General features: G+C 45.7%; 1 protein-coding gene across 1 annotated transcript in view; it reads left to right on the top strand.

Moving 5' to 3' along the window:
- SH3PXD2B (SH3 and PX domains 2B) overlaps window positions 1-18,163 on the top strand; it is a 118,749-nt gene that overhangs the window by 48,621 nt on the left and 51,965 nt on the right. Inside the window, exon 4 of the mRNA XM_011947795.1 lies at window positions 7,170-7,246. Coding sequence (XP_011803185.1) covers window positions 7,170-7,246 — 77 coding nt within the window. The remainder of the gene's footprint in view (window positions 1-7,169; window positions 7,247-18,163) is intronic.

Below are 18,163 nucleotides of genomic sequence, written 5' to 3'. Positions count from 1 at the left end.
CACAGCAATAGGACCAAGATCTGTTTCCTTGCTGGCTGTCACCCTCTCAGCTTCTAAAAGCTTCCCACATCCCTCATCACAGGAGCCCTCTATTGCAGGATCTGGCCAGCAGCCCACAATGCAACGGGGCTCTCTCTTTGTTCCCAGGCGGGTCGGCAGGTCGAGAAATAACAGACACACACAAGATAGTGAAAGCTGGGTCCAGGAGGGTCACCGCCTTCTGGTCCCGTGATGCCGCCAATGCACTGGATATACTAGCATTTATTATTAAGTTTAGTGAGGGCAGAGGTAGGTTAGTGAGGGATTTAGGGTCATTTGATTATGAGGTGAGATGGTCACATGGGGATGAAGCTGTTCTTTAACATAACATCTGCATGCAGAAGTACAGTAGTATACAGAGATGAGAATTTACAATATAGTGCATGCATCAGTAATTTCTCACAGAACCTTAAAACAGGAACACAGTCTTTCCATAACCTATGATTAGCAAGATATTAATCAGCAGTAACAGTTGCAGTAAAAGCTGGTTACAAACAATCCATAGGAACAGGACGTGAAGCTAGACAACCGGTTAGACCAGAAATTCTCAGAAGGGAGTATGCCTTAACCCTAAAGAGGCCCAGTAGAGCCATGGCAAGATGAGGGTGTTTATAGCCCTATCGTATCCATATGAACAGGCGCCCCTCATGCATCCATTTATAGGCTCTCCACAAGGGTCACATTCCATTCCCAGAGCTATGAACATTTGCTTTTGTGGGATAGGAATCTAGGTGATGTGAAACCTCCCTGACTGCACGTCCGTTCATAGGCTCCCTGCAGGGGGAAGCATGTCACACGTTCTTGGCTCATTCTGGCAGTCCAACCTGGCATTGTCTTTACACAATCCTGCATGCAACTTTGTATTTACAATAATCAGGACCCTTTCATCTTTTATTCCGTAGCAATAGTTTCAGGGGGTCTCCCTACAGCCCTCTCCATCTCCCAGCCAACAGTGGGGCAGCAAATCTCACTTGGCCTTCAAATCCCTCTGACTTTGCCTTCTGCTACCAGTCAGGGAAAGCTGCCTGCTTTTAAGGACCCATACGATTATTACCTGACTAATCCAGGATAATCTCCCTCTTCTGAAGTGAACAGAAGGCATATAATAGCTCGTCACATACACAAGCTTTGGGGATTAGGGCAGCACATCTTTGGGGGATATTTTAGAAAGTTTATGAACCTACCTCACATGGCTACCAGGCAGCACACCAGCTGCTGTGCAGTGTTTAATGCAGTTATACCTAGTCTCTGTTCCCAAGGCAGTCAGTCTCCATCCCCCCAAATTCTTACCAAAGAATACTATAACGGCTTCAGCTCAAAGAGAGGGGTTACCCGAACCAGTGTTACTGCTTCAAGTATAATAATAGCTCCCTACTGTGGGCCGGTCACTCAGTGCTTTACTTTCATTACCTCGTTTGGTCCTCAGAGCAGCCCTGCAGCATAGGCATTACTGTACCCATTTCACGGATGAGGAAAATTGAGGCTCAGGAAACCTATAGGCGCTTGCACAGATGGCAGAACTGGAATTCAGACGTAGGTATAGCTGGCTTCAAAATTCGTGCCTGAGTCAGACAACCTGGTTCCAATCCCAGCATGCCCCCCTCACCAACTCTGTCACCTTGGGTAGATGACTTCATTTGCAAATTGGAGTATAATAATGGTACTAAAATGATGAAGTTGTTATGATGATTCTGTAAATGCCTGGCAGGTTGCTAACAGCCATCAAGCACTTACTATGATGATTTTTATATACTGAAAATCAGCAATCTGACAATCACCCTAAGTCATAGATATTTAGAGCTGGACGGGCCGTTTAGATCCTTTTTCAAGGCCAGGAATGGTGGTTCACTCCTGTAATCCTAGCACTTTGGGAAGCCAAGGTGAGTGGATCATCTGAGGTTAGAAGTTTGAGACCAGGCTGGCCAACACGGCAAAACCCCTTCTCTACTAAAAATATAAAAGTTAACTGGGCATGGTGGCAGGCACCTATAATCCCAGCTACTTGGGAGGCTGAGGCTTGAACCCAGGGAGTGGAGGTTGCAGTGAGCCGAGATCACGCCACTTCAGCCTGGATGAAAGAGCGAAACTCTGTCTCAAAAAAAAAAAAAGTATCTTTTTTTCAGCAAAGGGAACAGGCCTAGAGATGGGGGGACTCCCTGGGTCACACAAGTGCCAGTCTCTCAACCCCCTAGTCCAGAACATAGTGGGTTCTTCAGGTATTACTGTCACTGAATGGGTTTAGAGACAGGGCACATGTGTTTGCCAGGCTTCCTCCACTGGGAGAATCCTTTACCTAAAAAAGCTAACATTTGTAGTTCCTCCACTGGCAAAGTGTACAACCATGCTGGAATTTTCTTTCCTGCTGGAGAAAACCCCGCTGGCCAACTGCAGCAGCCAAATGTCAGCGCTCCAAAGCGTGTGCTTCAGAGTCAAACAGACTAGCCTGTGACCTCAAGCAAGCGACATCCCCCTCTGAGCCTCAGTTTCCACATCTGTTAAAAACGGGACAGTGACCCCTGCTTCACAAGGTCCAGTTCCTGGCACATAGTAGATTCTTGGTAAAGGCAGAAACAGGGTCCTGGGACATGCCTTCGGAATCTCTTGGTTTCACGTGTTAGTGTCCTCCTTAAATGATCATTCTGGATATTAAAGGTAAACTGGACTCCAAATGCAGGTTTTTTCCACCAAGAAAGGAAAGGAAAGCAGTGAGTTCTAACTCTTTACTGGATAAAAGACAAAACCAGCTCTAGAGAACTACCCAAGACGGAGAAGAACTTGAGCCGACCCTCTCCCAAGCTCTTAAAAGCTTTCATGGTTACGTAATCCTTCTCCACCAGAGAATTAATGAAACGGCCGTTCCCAGGGACTTGGTCTCTTCTCAAGGCACCCACTTGTGGCTTGGAGAGCTCCCGCTAGACCCCAGGACCCCAGACCACCCCTTCTGAGCCACCTCTTAGCTTTTCCTCGAAGCCGAGGATGAGGCCAAGACAGGGAAGCACGAGAGAAGCGCCCCCTCTCCTAGGGGTCAGTTTTCTGCCAAGACTGCCGCGTCAGCAGAACAAAAGCAAGTCTCATGTTAGCACAAAGGCGGGGGAGGGGAGAGCAGCCTGCACAGTTTTCCATCCCAGCAGGGGCTGGGGAAGCCAACTTGGCAGAGGATGCTGCCTGAAAAATAGGAATTACAGTCTGGCCTTCCTCCACAGTGGAAAACAAAAGCCGACCGTTCCTACCAAAGGCTGTGCTCGCCTCTGAACACCCTTTCCACTCCAGGAAGGCAGCCGGCTCACCCTCCTTCCCTGAGATGCACACAGAAACACCTCCTGTCAGGCACAGGCCAGGGCCGCTGCCCACAGCACCTCACCAGGGAGGCCCTGGCCAAGGGGGTGCTGGCTCCCATGCCTACCGCTGGCCTCACGGTTCTGCCCCATGGCCAGAACCTGAGCCACAACTCGGGCTCTGCTGTGAGTAAATGACAAATTGGCCCACTGGAGGCAGGTTTAAGAAAGCTGGGAGTTGAGGAAAGAACGTGCGCTCTGAATTGCAGAGTGCATGAATCATCTAAAGTAAAAAAATAATAAGTAATTTCCCCTTTGCAAGCACCTACTAAGGGCCATCCCTGTGCTGGGTGTCATGGAGATGGCTTCTAAGAGTTAGGGGCTGCTATCCCATTTCACAGATGAGGAGACTGAGGCTCCGGGAGGTAAATGCATTCCCCAAAATTCCCCCTAGGATTGGCCGGGGCCTCATGGACTGCAGAGCCTGTGGCCTCGCCGGCAGGCCCCACTGCTGCCACAGGGCATCTTGCCCTTGTTGCTGGCAGGACACCAGACGTGCATCGAGAGATTCCTGTCCCACTGAGGTCACACAAGTATAGGAATGTCACTTATGTCCTGGAGTTGCCCCCTCAGGAAACGCTGAAGGCGCCTGAGTCTTCTGTTCCCTTTCAATTCCTGTAGACCTGTCCTTGGGTGGATCCTCAGCTTTAGTGTCTAGTTGGATGGCAGCCTCAGGACAGGCCTGTGCCTATTGCCATGGGCCAGCTCTGCCCCATGAGGGTGGAGATATTTTGAGCCTGTTCACGACCTTTTCAGTAAGACACCTGTACACCCACCCTCTACCCTTCCCCTGTTTTACAGAAGAAAAATTATACCTGAAGGGGACCAAAATAGTTTTGATTAGGGACTCCTCTCCCATTTTGAGAAGTAAATTACAGAGCATTTGCTGGGCAGGATTTCTCTTCATAGGCACGCATTCCTTGTTTTTCCTGAAGGCTCAGGATGCTGCTGGGGTTCCACATTGCAAGTAGTTCCACCTACAAGGACAATAAAATGGAGATAGGGAGTATTTGATTGTCACAATGACTGGAGGTGGGGTGGGTTTGGGAAGGCTACCAGCTTCATCTGGATTTGAACCAAGGATGCTAAACATCCTGCAGGGCGGGAGCCTCCAGTCCAGGGAAGCATTGCCCCACCCAGACTCCAGCAGGGTCCCCCCTCCCCTGCTTTTGGGAAACACCAGCTATGAGCAGCAGGAGGGCAGGCCACAGCCTTCTTGCTCCTCGCTAGCCCCGAAGCGTGGCACAGAAAGGCCTTACACAGAGACTGTACCTATTCAGTGAGTAAGATCATCGGCTCCAGGGAAATCCAATTGCAAACCGCTTCCCACTTCGCTGCCTCATTTACTTTTTTTGCTAATGACATGAAAATTTTCTGATTCTAAAAGCAATAAATGTTTACGGCAGAAACTTTGGAGAAAGTGTAAAAAAGAAAACCAAAATTCTCTGTCTTTATTACTCAAAGACAAGCACCTTGAACTTTGTGATGCGTATTCATCTACTTTTTTTTTTTGAGACAGAGTTTTGCTCTTATTGCCCAGACTGGAGTGCAATGGCACGATCTCAGCTCACAGCAACCTCCATCTCCCAGGTTCAAGCAATTCTCCTGCCTCAGTCTCCTGAGTAACTGGGATTACAGGCATGCGCCACCAGCTAATTTTTGTATTTTTAGTAGAGACAGGGTTTTACCACGTTGGCCAGGCGGGTCTCAAATTCCTGACCTCAGCTTATCCACCTGCCTCGACTTCCCAAAGTGTGGGGATTACAGGCGTGAGCCACCGCGCCCAGCCTAGATACTTTTTTAATTGGTGAAAATGAGCAAAAAAAAAAAAAAAAAAGGCTTCTCTCTTTTTTTTTAATTTACCATGTCTACCTAGTTTCCGAATAGTGTCCTTTTGCACCAGAGCAAGTTGTCCAGTTGTTTAAAATGTTGGATTAGCCATATGGTCTTTTAGGGCGCAAATCTCCGTTACTACTTTGCATTGCAAATCTTTAAAAGTCAGTAGGGTTGTTTTTCAACATCCCTTCCAGTTCTGTCATATTATGAAAATTCTGACTATACTAGCCTTTTTTTTTTTGAGACGGAGTCTCATTTACTCTGTCACCCAGGCTGGAGTGTCATGGTGTGATCTTGGCTCACTGCATCCTCTGCCTCCTAGGCTCAAGTGATTCTCCTGCCTTAGCCTCCCGAGTAGCTGGGACTACAGGCACATGCTACCACGCCTGGCTGATTTTTATTTTTATTTTTATTTTCATTTGCATTTTTAGTAAAGACGGGGTTTTGCTATGTTGGCCAGGTTGGTCTCAAACTCCTGACCTCAAGCAGTCCACCCACCTTGGCCTCCCAAAGTGCTGGGATTACAGGCGTGAACCACCACGCCCGACCCTTACTAGACTTTTCTACGCCATCTTATCCCTGCCCGACCGAGCTTGATCTGTGGAGATAACCATCTCACCAGAAACCATCTTAGATCAATAGTAATCTCTCTTCACCTTGCCAGGCCCTTGACCCAAATTCCTCTTTTTAACCAACCTCCTACGGCCAGAAATAGAGAGAACTCTTAGTGGGTCTCCATGTTCTGCTCTCCAGAGCAGCTGTGGTCCTCCCACGCCTTCCCCTTGACCTACCCATAGATTCCCCCTGGTTGCTCTGCACGAGCTTGGTAGAGGTGCTCATCTCCATCCCCTATATGTTTGGCCCTCCTTTATGTCTTATTTCTGATTTCCCCTACCCCTGACTGTGGTAGATCCAGAATGGTGAGCCAGGTGGTCTTAACCTTTAGTGCGTATGCTTCACCACCATCTCTCTAAGAGAGGATAGCCTGTCTAAACTCTTGAGAACCCACTGATTTGCTTTAAACAGACCTCACCCATGACATTTCAATGTCTTGGATATTTCCAGAGATCTCCAGTGGCATCATGTATATACCCGTGTTTTCCTGTGACCCACATTCTCTGTCCATGTGTCATATTGGTAGCCCCAGGCCCCAGAGTTTCGGATGTTGTGAAGCAGGTCGTGGACTCTCAGTTAATATTTGGTGAAATAGGAAAACTTGAAACCCTTCTCTCACGAACACTAATTGGGGGAGGAACTGGAAGAATTTGCCATCTTTGCAGGTGGAAACCACATTCATACATTTATCAAACATTAGTGTCACAGAATGGACTGAGACACAGTCAGTTTCTATTTGTGCAGAGCACATGACTGGTAGGACAGAAGAAGTGCTGTAAAAATAAATAATATGTGCAGTCAGAAACAGCCACCTCTTAACCCCTATGAGGGATGGTGGTGGGGTTGCATGGGGAGGTGTCCAGGCAGAGGGGAGGGCTCAGCATGCGGGTTTAGGGAACATGAGGAAAAGGCAGAGGGTGAATGAGGATAAGGGAGGAGTCTGAACTATTGCTGAGGGCATGTCTACTTGTCCACGGCACTGTTCACCCAGCCAGAATCCTGGAGTTGGACAGGACCTCACATGCTCGGGTCCAACCTTCTTTCTTCATCAGGTAGGAGTGGCTTCCTTCTGCGGTTGTTTCCAGCCTCTCTTATCTCACCAAAACTTACTCCGTGGCTCCCATTCCCCCAAGCCCTTGTGTTAAACTGTGAACATGGTTTAGGGGGACCTCTCATGGGCTTATCCAAGCCCCGCGGAAGTCCAGCAGGGGTACCTTGATCACAGCCAGGAATTTTGGCACCATTCAGACCTACCCTAGGAACAGCCATGTCCACATCCTCTCAGGTTGCTGAGAGCTTGTCCCTGTTCCCTGACAACACTGTCTTTGCTCTTATCTTCTGCAGGTAAGATTCTCTTCAGACGAAGCCACATCCGGGACGTGGCTGTCAAACGCCTGATACCAATTGATGAATACTGTAAGGTAAGGCTTAGAAATGCCCACACAGTCTTCCCTGTAGGTGTATTCTGTTTTCTTTTCTTTTTCTGGCTACAGGATGCTCACTGATAAAAATTTATACAATTCAAAGGAATGTAAAGAAATTAGGGGGAAAAGTCACTCATTATCATTAAACCTAGAGGCAACAGTTATTAAGGGTTTTACATATTTCCTTTCCACCCTTATGTGCATTTCATAATGATGTTGAGACCATTCTGTATGTGTTATTTTGTTGCTCTTTCTCTTTTGCCATAATTATTATGTGAGAATTTCCCTGCTATTAAAACATCCTTTTGGCTGGGCACAGTGGCTCACACCTGTAATCTCAGCACTTTGGGAGGCCAAGGTAGGTGGATCACTTGAAGTCAGGAGTTTGGGACCAGCCTGGCCAACATGTTGAAACCCTATCTGTGCTAAACATAGAAAAATTAGCCAGGCGTGGTGGTGCACACCTGTAGTCCCAGCTACTCGGGAGGCTGAGGCAGGTTAATCACTTGAACCTGGGAGGTGGAGGTTGCAGTGAGCTGAGATTGGTGCCACTGCACTCCTGCCTGGGCAACAGAGTGAGACTCTGTCTCAGAAAAAATAAAAATCCTCATAAGCCTACTTTTAATGACCGCATATATCCCTTATACATTCGTGTTTCAAAAGTTATTTAACCAACCCCTGTTATTTGATGGTGCAGCGGCTTCAGTCCTAAACAACAAGAGATCTGCCTTTTGGTTATATTTCATTTGACTTGAGGCTGTAGTCAGGAAAGGAGCATGTTTTTATTTAGTTTAACAGTTTTCCTTTGATATTTACTTCTCCAAGTTAAAATCACTAGCGATTTTGATGCGAGAGGAGTAGGAATAGCAAGAAATGTTTATTAAATGGAGCAGTGAACGATCTCCCCCTCAGATCAGGAACAAAGCGAGTATGTTTACCCTTATGCCTGTGTTCTACATTTTACTGGGGGACTAGCCAGTGTAAGCAAACAAAAAAGAAAGAAAAGGCATCCAGATTGGCAAGGAAAGAGTGTAACTCTTGACTCGCAAATGACATGATTCTCTATGTAGAAAATCATAAGAGATCCATCAAAAAATGCTAGGACAAATACATGAGTTTAGTAAGATCAGGATTAAACGCTCAGTATACAGAAAGCAATTGTATTCCTATACCTTAGGAACAAATAATCCAGAAGTGAAATTAAGAAAACAGTCCCACTCCCAGTAGCATCAAAAAGAATAAAATACTTACAAATAAGTTTCACAAAAGAAGTGCAGGATTTATACACTGAAACTACAAAACATTTCCATGAAAATTAAAGAAGATCTAAATTCATGGAGATACATTCCATACTTATGGGTTGGAAGACTCAATGTTGTTAAAATGGAACTCCTCCCAGAATTAATCTGCATATTCAATACAATCCCTGTCAAAATCTTTTTCATAGGCTTTTTAATAGAAATTGACAAGCCGGCCGGGCGCAGTGGCTCAAGCCTGTAATCCCAGCACTTTGGGAGTCTGAGACGGGCGGATCACGAGGTCAGGAGATCGAGACCATCCTGGCGAACACGGTGAAACCCCATCTCTACTAAAAAAATACAAAAAACCAGCCAGGCGAGGTGGCAGGCGCCTGTAGTCCCAGTTACTCGGGAGGCTGAGGCAGGAGAATGGCATAAACCTAGGAGGCGGAGGTTGCAGTGAGCTGAGATCCGGTCCCTGCACTCCAGCCTGGGCGACAGTGCGAGACTCCGTCTCAAAAAAAAAGAGATTGACAAGCCAATCCTCAAGTGTATGTGGAAATATAAAGGACCCAGAATAGTCAAAACACTTTTGAAAAAGAACAACTTTAGAGGAGCCATACTACCCATTTTCAAAACTCCCTACAAGGTACAGTAATCAGGATAGTATGGTACTGACAAAAATAGGTATATAGATCAGCGGAACAACATTGAGAGTCCAGAAATAAAATCTTACAAAATGTGTGATCAGTTCATATTCCACAAAGGTACCAAGACAATTCACTGGGAAAAGGATAGTCTTTTTTTTTTTTTTTTTTGAGATAGAGTCTCGCCCTGTTTCCCAGGCTGGAGTGCAGTGGTGCCATCTCGGCTCACTGCAACCTCCGCCTCCTGGGTTCAAGGGATTCTCCTGCCTCAGCCTCCTGAGTAGCTGGGATTACAGGCACCCACCACCGTGCCCGGCAAATTTTTTTTTTTTTTTGTATTTTTGGTAGAGACGGGGTTTCACTATATGTTGGCCAGGCTGGTCTCAGACTCCTGAGCTCAAGTGATCCACCCACTTCAGCCTCCCAAAGTGCTGGAATTACAGGCATGAGCCACCATGCCAGGCCGAAAAGGACAGTCTTTTTAACAAACAGTTAAGATAGTCACCTGTTGCATTCATTTCCTAGGGCTGCATAGCAAAATACCACAAACTGGGTGGCTTACAACATCGTTTAGTTTCTCATGGTTCTGGAGGCTGGAAGTCTCGGCAGCAGGGCCCTCTAACCTCTCTCATTGGTTTATAGATGAGATGCCTCTTCTCCCTGTGTCTTTACAAGGTCTTTTCTGTACCTGGCTATGTCCTACTCTCCTCTTCCTATAAAGACACAGTTATATTGGATTAAGGGACATTCCTAGTGACTTCATTTTACTTTAAATCACCTTTTGAAAGATCCTGTCTCTGAATATATTCACATTCTAGGGGCTTGGGGGTTAGGACTTTAATATATGAATGGGGGGGTGGAGACCAAAACACTATAGCCCCCAACAGCTGTACACATGCAAAAAAAATGAAGTTAGACCCTTATCTCATACCGTGCATGAAAATCAACTCCAAGTGGATCATAACCCTAAATATAAGAGCTAAAACTATAAAACTTCTAAAAGAAAACATAGGAGAAAGTCATCACAATCCTGAATTGGGCAGTTTTAGCTATGACCCCAGAAGTGTGAGCCTTTAAAGAAAAACTGATAAAAATTGGATTTAATTAAATGGATTTATAGATTTCTATACTTCAAAAAGTACCATTAACAAAATGGCCAGGCCAATGGCTCACGCCTGTAATCCCAGCTCTTTGGAGCACCAAGGCAGACAGATAACTTGAGGTCCGGGATTCAAGACCAGCCTGGCCAACATGGTGAAATGTCTTCTCTACTAAAAATACAAAAATTAGTCGGGCGTAGTGGCTCACGCCTGTAATCCCAGCTGTTTGGGAGGCTGAAGTGGGAGGATTGCTTGAATCCAGGAGGTGGAGGTTGCAGTGAGCCAAAATTGTGCCACTGCACTCCAGCCTGGGACAGAGTGAGACTCCATCTCAAAAAAAAGAGAAAGAAATGGCATACCATAGACTGGGAGAAAATATTTGTTAATCATATATCCGATAAAGGATTTGTATTGAACATACACAAATAACTCAACAATTGTAAGACAACCTGATTTTAAAGACTTCAGTACAAATTTTACCCAAGAAGATACAGGAATGACTAGTAAGCACATGAATAGATGCTCAATATCATTAGTCATTATGGGAATGCAAAATAAAACCATAACAAGATACCTACACAGCCACTAGAGTTGCTTATAATCAACAAGACAGACAATAGCAAGTGTTGGTGAGAACATGGAGTAACTGGAGCCTTTAAGATAAGAAGCTACAAGCTGGGCATGGTGGCTCAAGGCTGTAATCCCAGTATTTTGGGGGGCTGAGGCAGGTGATCACCTGAGGTCGGGAGTTCGAGACCAACCTGACCAACATGGAGAAACCCTGTCTCTACTAAAAATACAAAATGAGCCAGGTGAGGTGATGCATGCCTGTAATCCCAGCTACTCAGGAGGCTGAGGCAGGAGAATCGCTTGAACCCAGGAAGCGGAGGTTGAGGTGAGCCGTGATTGTGCCATTGCACTCCAGGCTGGGAAACAAGGGCAATACTCCATCTCAAAAAAAAAAAAAAAAAAAAGATGGGAAGCTACTTTGGAAGACAGTTTGGCAGTTTCCTCAAAAGTTAAACTTACCATATGACCACTCTTAGGTATATACTCAAGAGAATTAAAAACTTATGTCCTCACAAAGACTTGGCTACAAATGTTCACAGCAACATTAATTCATAATAGCCAACACTAGAAGTGATCCACAAGTCCATCAGCTGGTGAATGGATACAGAAATGCATAATATCCATACAATAGACATATCTTTTTATTTGGCAATAAAAAGCACTGGGAGCATGCCACAGTGGCTTGAGCCTGTACTCCCAGGACACAGAAGACTGAGACAGGAGGATTGCTTGAGCCCAGGAGTTGGAGGCTGCCATGAGCCTTGATAGCGCTACTGCACTCCATCCTGGGTGACAGAGCAAGACTCCAGCTCTAAACGAATAAATAAAGCAATGACACACTGATACAAGCTGGATGAATCTCCAAAGCATAATCCTAAGTGAAAGAAGCCAGATGTGTACAACTACACATTGTATGATTCTGTTTATATGAAATGTGCAGAAAAGACAAATTTATAGAGGCAAAAAGCAGAACAGTGCTTTCCCAGACCTGGGGGTCTGCTCATTCGACATGGGCAGAGATGAACTGCAGATTAGGTTGGAGGACATTTTTGAAGTGATGGACAAGTTTTGAAACTAGGTTGTGGTGATTGTTACACAACTCTGTAATTTACCAAATATCATTGATATTGTGCACCTATAATGGGTAAATGTTATGGTATGTAAATTGTGCCACAGTGAATCTGTTTAAAAGTATTAGTCCAGGCGCAGTGGCTCATGCCTGTAATCCCAGCACTTTGGGAAGCTGAGGTGGGAAGACTGCTTCAGGCTGGAGTTTGAGAGTAGCCTGGGCAACATATAGTGAGACCCCCATCTCTACAAAAAAGGTGTTAAACAAAAGGGGGCAGTGTGGGGACAGATGATCCCTCTCTTGGCAGGAGATGTCAAGGAAGGTCAGAAAATCTCTCCTGATTGAGCGTCTGCTCTTTGCCAAATGGGACCCTGTCTTATCTTTCCAACAACTTTGAGGAATAGGCTTTATTTTTATTATTTTGAGACAAGGTCTATCTCCCGGGCTGGAGTACAGTAGGGTGACCTTGATTCACTGCAACCTCAGTCTCCTAGGCTCAAGTGATCCTCCCACCTCAGCCTCCTGAGTAGCCAGAACTACCAGCACATACCAAGTTTTTTTTTTTTTTTTTTGATAGAGATGGGGTTTCACCATGTTGCCCAGGCTGGTCTCGAACTCCTAGGCAGGAGTAAGTTTTATTATTCCCATTGTGTAGATGAGGAAGTGGAGGCCCAACAAAGTTACTTACAATAAGATTTTAGGTTTGAGGGTTAGAGAGCTGGACTCAAGCCTTTTATGCCACCACACTCACATACTACTTATGGCCTCTCTAAGAAAGTAAAAAATGCAAGGCCGGGGGTGGTGGCTCATGCCTGTAATTCCAGTATTTTGGGAGGTTGAAGTGGGCAGATCATGAGGTCAGGAGTTTGAGACCAGCCTGACCAACATGGTGAAACCCCGTCTCTACTTAAAATACAAAAATTATCCAGGTGTGGTGGCAGAGACCTGTAATCCCAGCTACTCAGGAGGCTGAGGCAGGAGAATTGATTGAACCCGGGAGGCAGAGGTTGCAGTGAGCCAAGATCGTGCCATTACACTCCAGCCTGAGTGACAGAACGAGACTCCATCTCAAAAAAAAAAAAAAGGAAAGAAAGTAAAAGTTCAAAAAGCCTAGGTATTCAAATGTGTGTTTCTTAGGGCCAGATAAACCCAGACTCTTCTGTCTATTAAGTATCTCATGTCAAAAGAAGGGCTGGGGCAAAGGGGCAGCCATCAGCACTGCTGTTGCCTGCCAGCCCTCAGAAGAAGGTTCAGCTCTTCCTTGTCCCATTCCAAACCTCTAGAGCCTGAAATTCCAATTCTGGAGATGATCTTCTTTTGTCTAGGCCCTACTGGCAAGGACTGTAGGGTCACCTTGCCCAGCTGGGAAGTTCCAGTTCGTACCTTCCCCAGAATCTGTTGTCCATCAGCCCAAATTAGCCTATTCTGCTTCTTCCCCAGCCCACCTGACTTCTCTCCAGAGTCAGATTTTCCTTGCACCTAGGGCTTCACCACCTCCTGGACTTCCGGTTTTGAAAAGGAAATTTAAAATCCGAGAGTAATACAGGATAGCAGCAGCCTGATGCTTGGAATGGTACAGAGATAATGAATTCACCTGGACTAACCACAGGGAGGAAAATGCTTATGTTAAATGAACCACGTGGAAGTTACTACCCCTTGCTATTAATGAAACATAATAAATAGAGCAGATATTTGGAGTTTTGGTTGGCCAGATTCCCTGGGCTCAGCTTCAAGGGAACTGCCCTCCTGGAGAGAGATGAAATGATCCCTTTCTTTTATAGACTACATAGGCTGTTACATGACATTTGGGTATCTGTTACTGACATTGCTGTGAACCGACTTAAGCCAATTTGATCTATCACAACTAACTTTATTTTAGTAGAAAATGAAAGTCTCTAATAGAGATAGATGAGGGCTATAGATGATATCCCAAAGCTAGCTCCCAGGTATATATTACAATGGAAGAAACTTTCTGTTCTACCAGACCTATTGTAAAGTTACACTAAATTAACATAGTGCAGTATTAGCGCAAGGATAGACAAACCCTTGAAACAAATAGAAAACCCAGAAACAGATCCGCGTGTGTTTGGATGGACACTGTGACACTGACAAAGGCAACCTTGCAGGTCATTCCTCAATAAATGGATATCCACTTGGGAAAAAAAACAAAAAAGATAACTAACCCCTGCCTCACACCACACATGAAATCATTTCCAAGAAAATTAAAGACATAAATGTAAGAGGCAATATTACAAAAGGTTTTAGGAGATAACGTAGGAAAATATATTTATAATCTCTAGGTATAGGATTTCTAAAGATACAGAAAGGATACCCAGCACAAAAAGATTGATTTATTTGAATACATTAATTTTAAGAACTTCTGTTCGTCAAAAGACACAATGAAAATATGACTCAGCTGAATCCTGCCACACATACAAGCATTTATTATCAAGCCGCCTCATAAATAGCCACTCAAGTTTTTCTGGAAGCCCCTTGAAATCCCAGCTCTCTGTCTGACATCTCTTTGCATGAATGATTCCTCAAGGCAGATGCAGCCACATTCTAGAGGCAGGATCAGCTTATCCTAACCGTGGCCTGACAGTAAAATCCTCAAGAAGAAGCTGAACCCTAAATCCTAGACCTAGGGCCCTGTTCTGAAGGATGTACGGTACTGGGTTCACCAAGTTCTGTTTGTGCAAGAGCCAGAATGTCTGAGAATATTTTTAGGATCATTTCACCAGTAGAAAAAAAAAATTCTTTCTAACAACAGTTAGGCTAATGAATAAAGGTTGTGGTATTATGAATAAAGGTTGTGGTATTGATCCACAATGAAGATAGTTAAAGCCCTGAAGAAGCCTTTTCTGAAGTATGGACTTCTAATGAGAGTCTTTCACTTGCCCCAGTGTTCATTCTCAATGAGGGGTCCTCAGGTAGTAACTAACCATCATATGGTGTAGCTTAAATCAAACACACATGCAAATGTACGTACTTGTGCGTGTGGGTGCCCATGCTGTAGTATTTTAAACTGTGGGCAATATAACAGCAGTATTTACAAGGCTCTGAACACTTGAGACTTCCCTTCTGTAATTCTGTCATACACCACCCACTTATATTATTATTAATCTTTTTCTTCAACTCACTTTTTGAACTTCTTCAGACCACGAGACTGACGTGCTGCCTACTGTGGTAAGAGGGATTCCTGACTTTTCAAACTTCTGAACACAATATATCTTAGAGGAAACTTTGTATCACAAACATAACATAAAACTGCTATCAGCTGGGCACAGTGGTTTACACCTGTAATCCCAACACTTTGGAAGGCCGAGACAGGTGGACTACTTGAGACCAGGAGTTTGAGACCAGCCTGGGCAACATGGCGAAACCCCGTTTCTACTAAAAATACAAAAATTAGCCAGGCATGGTGTGCACGCCTGTAATTCCAGCTACTCAGGAGGCTGAGGTGGGAGAATCTCGAGCCCAGGAGGTGGAGGCTGCAGTGAGCTGAGATCCCACCCTGCACTGCAGCCTGGGCCACAGAGCCAGACTCTGTCTCAAAAACAAGCAAACAAAACAAATAGGTATCATGTGCCTGCCATAAAAGTAAAAAATAAAAACAATAAAACAACAACAACAACAGAAAATGTTTTTAAATCTAACTAGCTGCTATTACCTGCCTACCGGAGGCTCTGCAGACTCCGTCCTGCTCTCAGGAAGCAAGTTAGACAAGTGTTACTTCTCTAGGACATTCTTTTTTAAATTACAGAGGGTTGAAAGAGAATTGAGAAAACATGAACTTTCTTTCTAGTTCATGGTTTAACGTAATCATCTGGCTGCCTCTGAAATCACCTTTGGAAACACTGATATTCTTGTACCTGGGGCAGTATAGAGATTAACGGAATTATCCAGTGTCCATCAAGCAGCTAGTATATGATGGAAACCGTACGGCCACTTCCTCACTTATTCTATGGCACAGCCCTCCAAGATGGGTGTTCTTTAGCTCCACTTTGCAGATGAGTAGACTGAGGCTCAGAGAGGCAGTGAGACTTGGCCAGAATCTCACAGCCATGAAGTGACAAGGCCAGAATCAGGAACTGGTTCTGTCTGACCTTTATTGTTACCCTCTGCAAGCAGGACTTGCTCTCCTCTCTCGTGCCTGCATGAGCCACTTCTGTCCAAAGTGCCAGGATCCCTTCCAGAACAGGACTGAGTTGGCTGGAGCTGTGGTTCTTTGTCACTACTGATGGAACTCAGGACTATCCTGGAGTCTTTCAGAAGCAGAATGGTTTCTCGGTCCTGGGTCATTTTTTACTGGTAGCCACGTCCGTCCCAAATGAAATGGGCCAACATCAAAGCATTCAGCCCTGCCTTTTATTAGTAACTTGACTTCTTTTATGGTTTGGGGGTTTGGTTTGGCTTTTACTGCCTAGGCATAGCTCAAAACCAGAAGAGAACTTGGCATCATCAGGAGGTTTCCATGGGCCTTGTTTGTCTCTTCCCCTCCTGGTCCATTTGGGGCCTCTGCCCATCCTAGGAGGCCCCCTCCAGGCCGAGACAGTGACCACCTCCAGGGGTCGTGCCCCACACATGGCCAGCTCCAGCCTGTTCCCTCGTGGTGTTTAGGGTCTCACCAGCACTGCCTAGGCATGTAGGGAAGGTGGAGGAGGAACAGCTGCCACCCTGCTGCCTTTTGTGGATTTAAGGTAGAGGTTTGCAGTCGGCCTTTCCTGGACTCTCAAGTCCAAGCCACCTCACCAGAGCCTCCATTTCCCCATCTTTTAAATGGGCCAGCCTTCCCGGGGTTACATAAAGTGACACAGATGAACACGTTTCAGGAGCCACCCAGTGCTGAGCCAAGGTCAGGGAGTGCTGTTATTGCAGTCTTGGGGGGAAGCCGCAAGATATTTGCACACAAAGCAGCCAGGACACACCACAGTCCAGCATATAATCAGCTCCTTCATTATGTGGCTCCAACTGCAAGGGCTGCAGGATTTCAGAGGAAAAAGAGGCCTGTGGGGAGCGGGGAGCAGACAGCAGCTCATCCTGGCCAGGAGAACGACCACTCACTGCTCGGAACCAGAAAAAGAAGGGGGACCAGAAACAGGAGGTGGGGGAAGGAAGGGCCTGCTCCTGTCTCTGGGACTCCCTGATTCAGCTCTGGAAACAGTCCTTAAGGATCTGCTGCAGAGCAGGAACTACTTAAAGGCTAATTTTAAAAATCGGTGAGCCCTTTAGTCACCCCTCAGAAGGATGGAAGGGTGGACAGTGACCAGGGAAGGTCCCCTACTAAGCCATCCACATCCCTCATGATGTTTATCCATTTTGAGTCTGGAGCAGAGAGCCTGACTCAAAGTAGTGTAGGGTTGGCAACCCAAGTGTCCATCAACAGGTGAAGGATAAGCAAAATGTGGTGTATCCATACAATGGAATTTCACTCATCCTTTAAAAGGAAGGAGGTGTTGACGCCTGCTACAAGCATGAGCCTTGAATGGATGAGCATGCTAAATGACATCAGCCAGACTCAAAACGACAAACGCTGTATAATTCCACTTATATGAGCTACCTGGCATCATCAATCCCTAGAGACAGAAGTAGAATGGTGGTTGCCGGGTGAGGGTGGAAGGGTAGTTGTTATTTAATGAGTACAGAGTTTCAGTTTTGAAAGATGAAAAGAGTTCTGTGGATGGATGGCAGTGCTGGTAGCACAGCAGTGTGAATGTAGTAAATACTTAATGCACTGTAACAGTACAGTTGAAAATGGGTAAGATGGTAAGCTTTTACTGTGTTTTACACAGTTTAATTTTTTTAAACTGTGTAAAATATGGGAGAAATAATTGCGTGGGGTCAGCATATCCCCAAAGCCCTGTAAAAGGTACCACACTGGAGGCCTCCATTCATCTCTCCGTTGGTCCACGAGAGCCCAGTACTGCTGCAGGGTTGGCACATCACTCTGGGAGTTGGGTGGTGAGTTATTGAGGGCTGGTTATATAGAAAATACAAGACACAGGCCAGCCGCGAGGGCTCACGCCCAGCTCTTTGGGAGCCAAGGTGGGCAGATCACAAGGTTAGGAGATTGAGACTGTTCTGGCCAACCTGGTAAAACCCCATCTCTACTAAAATATAAAAAATTAGCCGGGCGTGGTGGCAAGCAGCTGTAATCCCAGCTACTAAGGAGGCTGAGGCCGGGAATCGCTTGAACCTGGGAGGCAAAGGTTACAGTGAGCTGAGATAGCACCACTGCACTCCAGCCTGATGACAGAGCAAGACTCCGTCAAGAAAGAAAGAGAGAGGAA

Source organism: Colobus angolensis, unplaced genomic scaffold (genome assembly GCF_000951035.1).
Source record: "Colobus angolensis palliatus isolate OR3802 unplaced genomic scaffold, Cang.pa_1.0 Scaffold27, whole genome shotgun sequence".
NCBI lineage: Eukaryota > Metazoa > Chordata > Mammalia > Primates > Cercopithecidae > Colobus > Colobus angolensis.
Note: the sequence above shows the minus strand (reverse complement) of the source record. Positions and strands in the feature narration are given on the sequence as shown.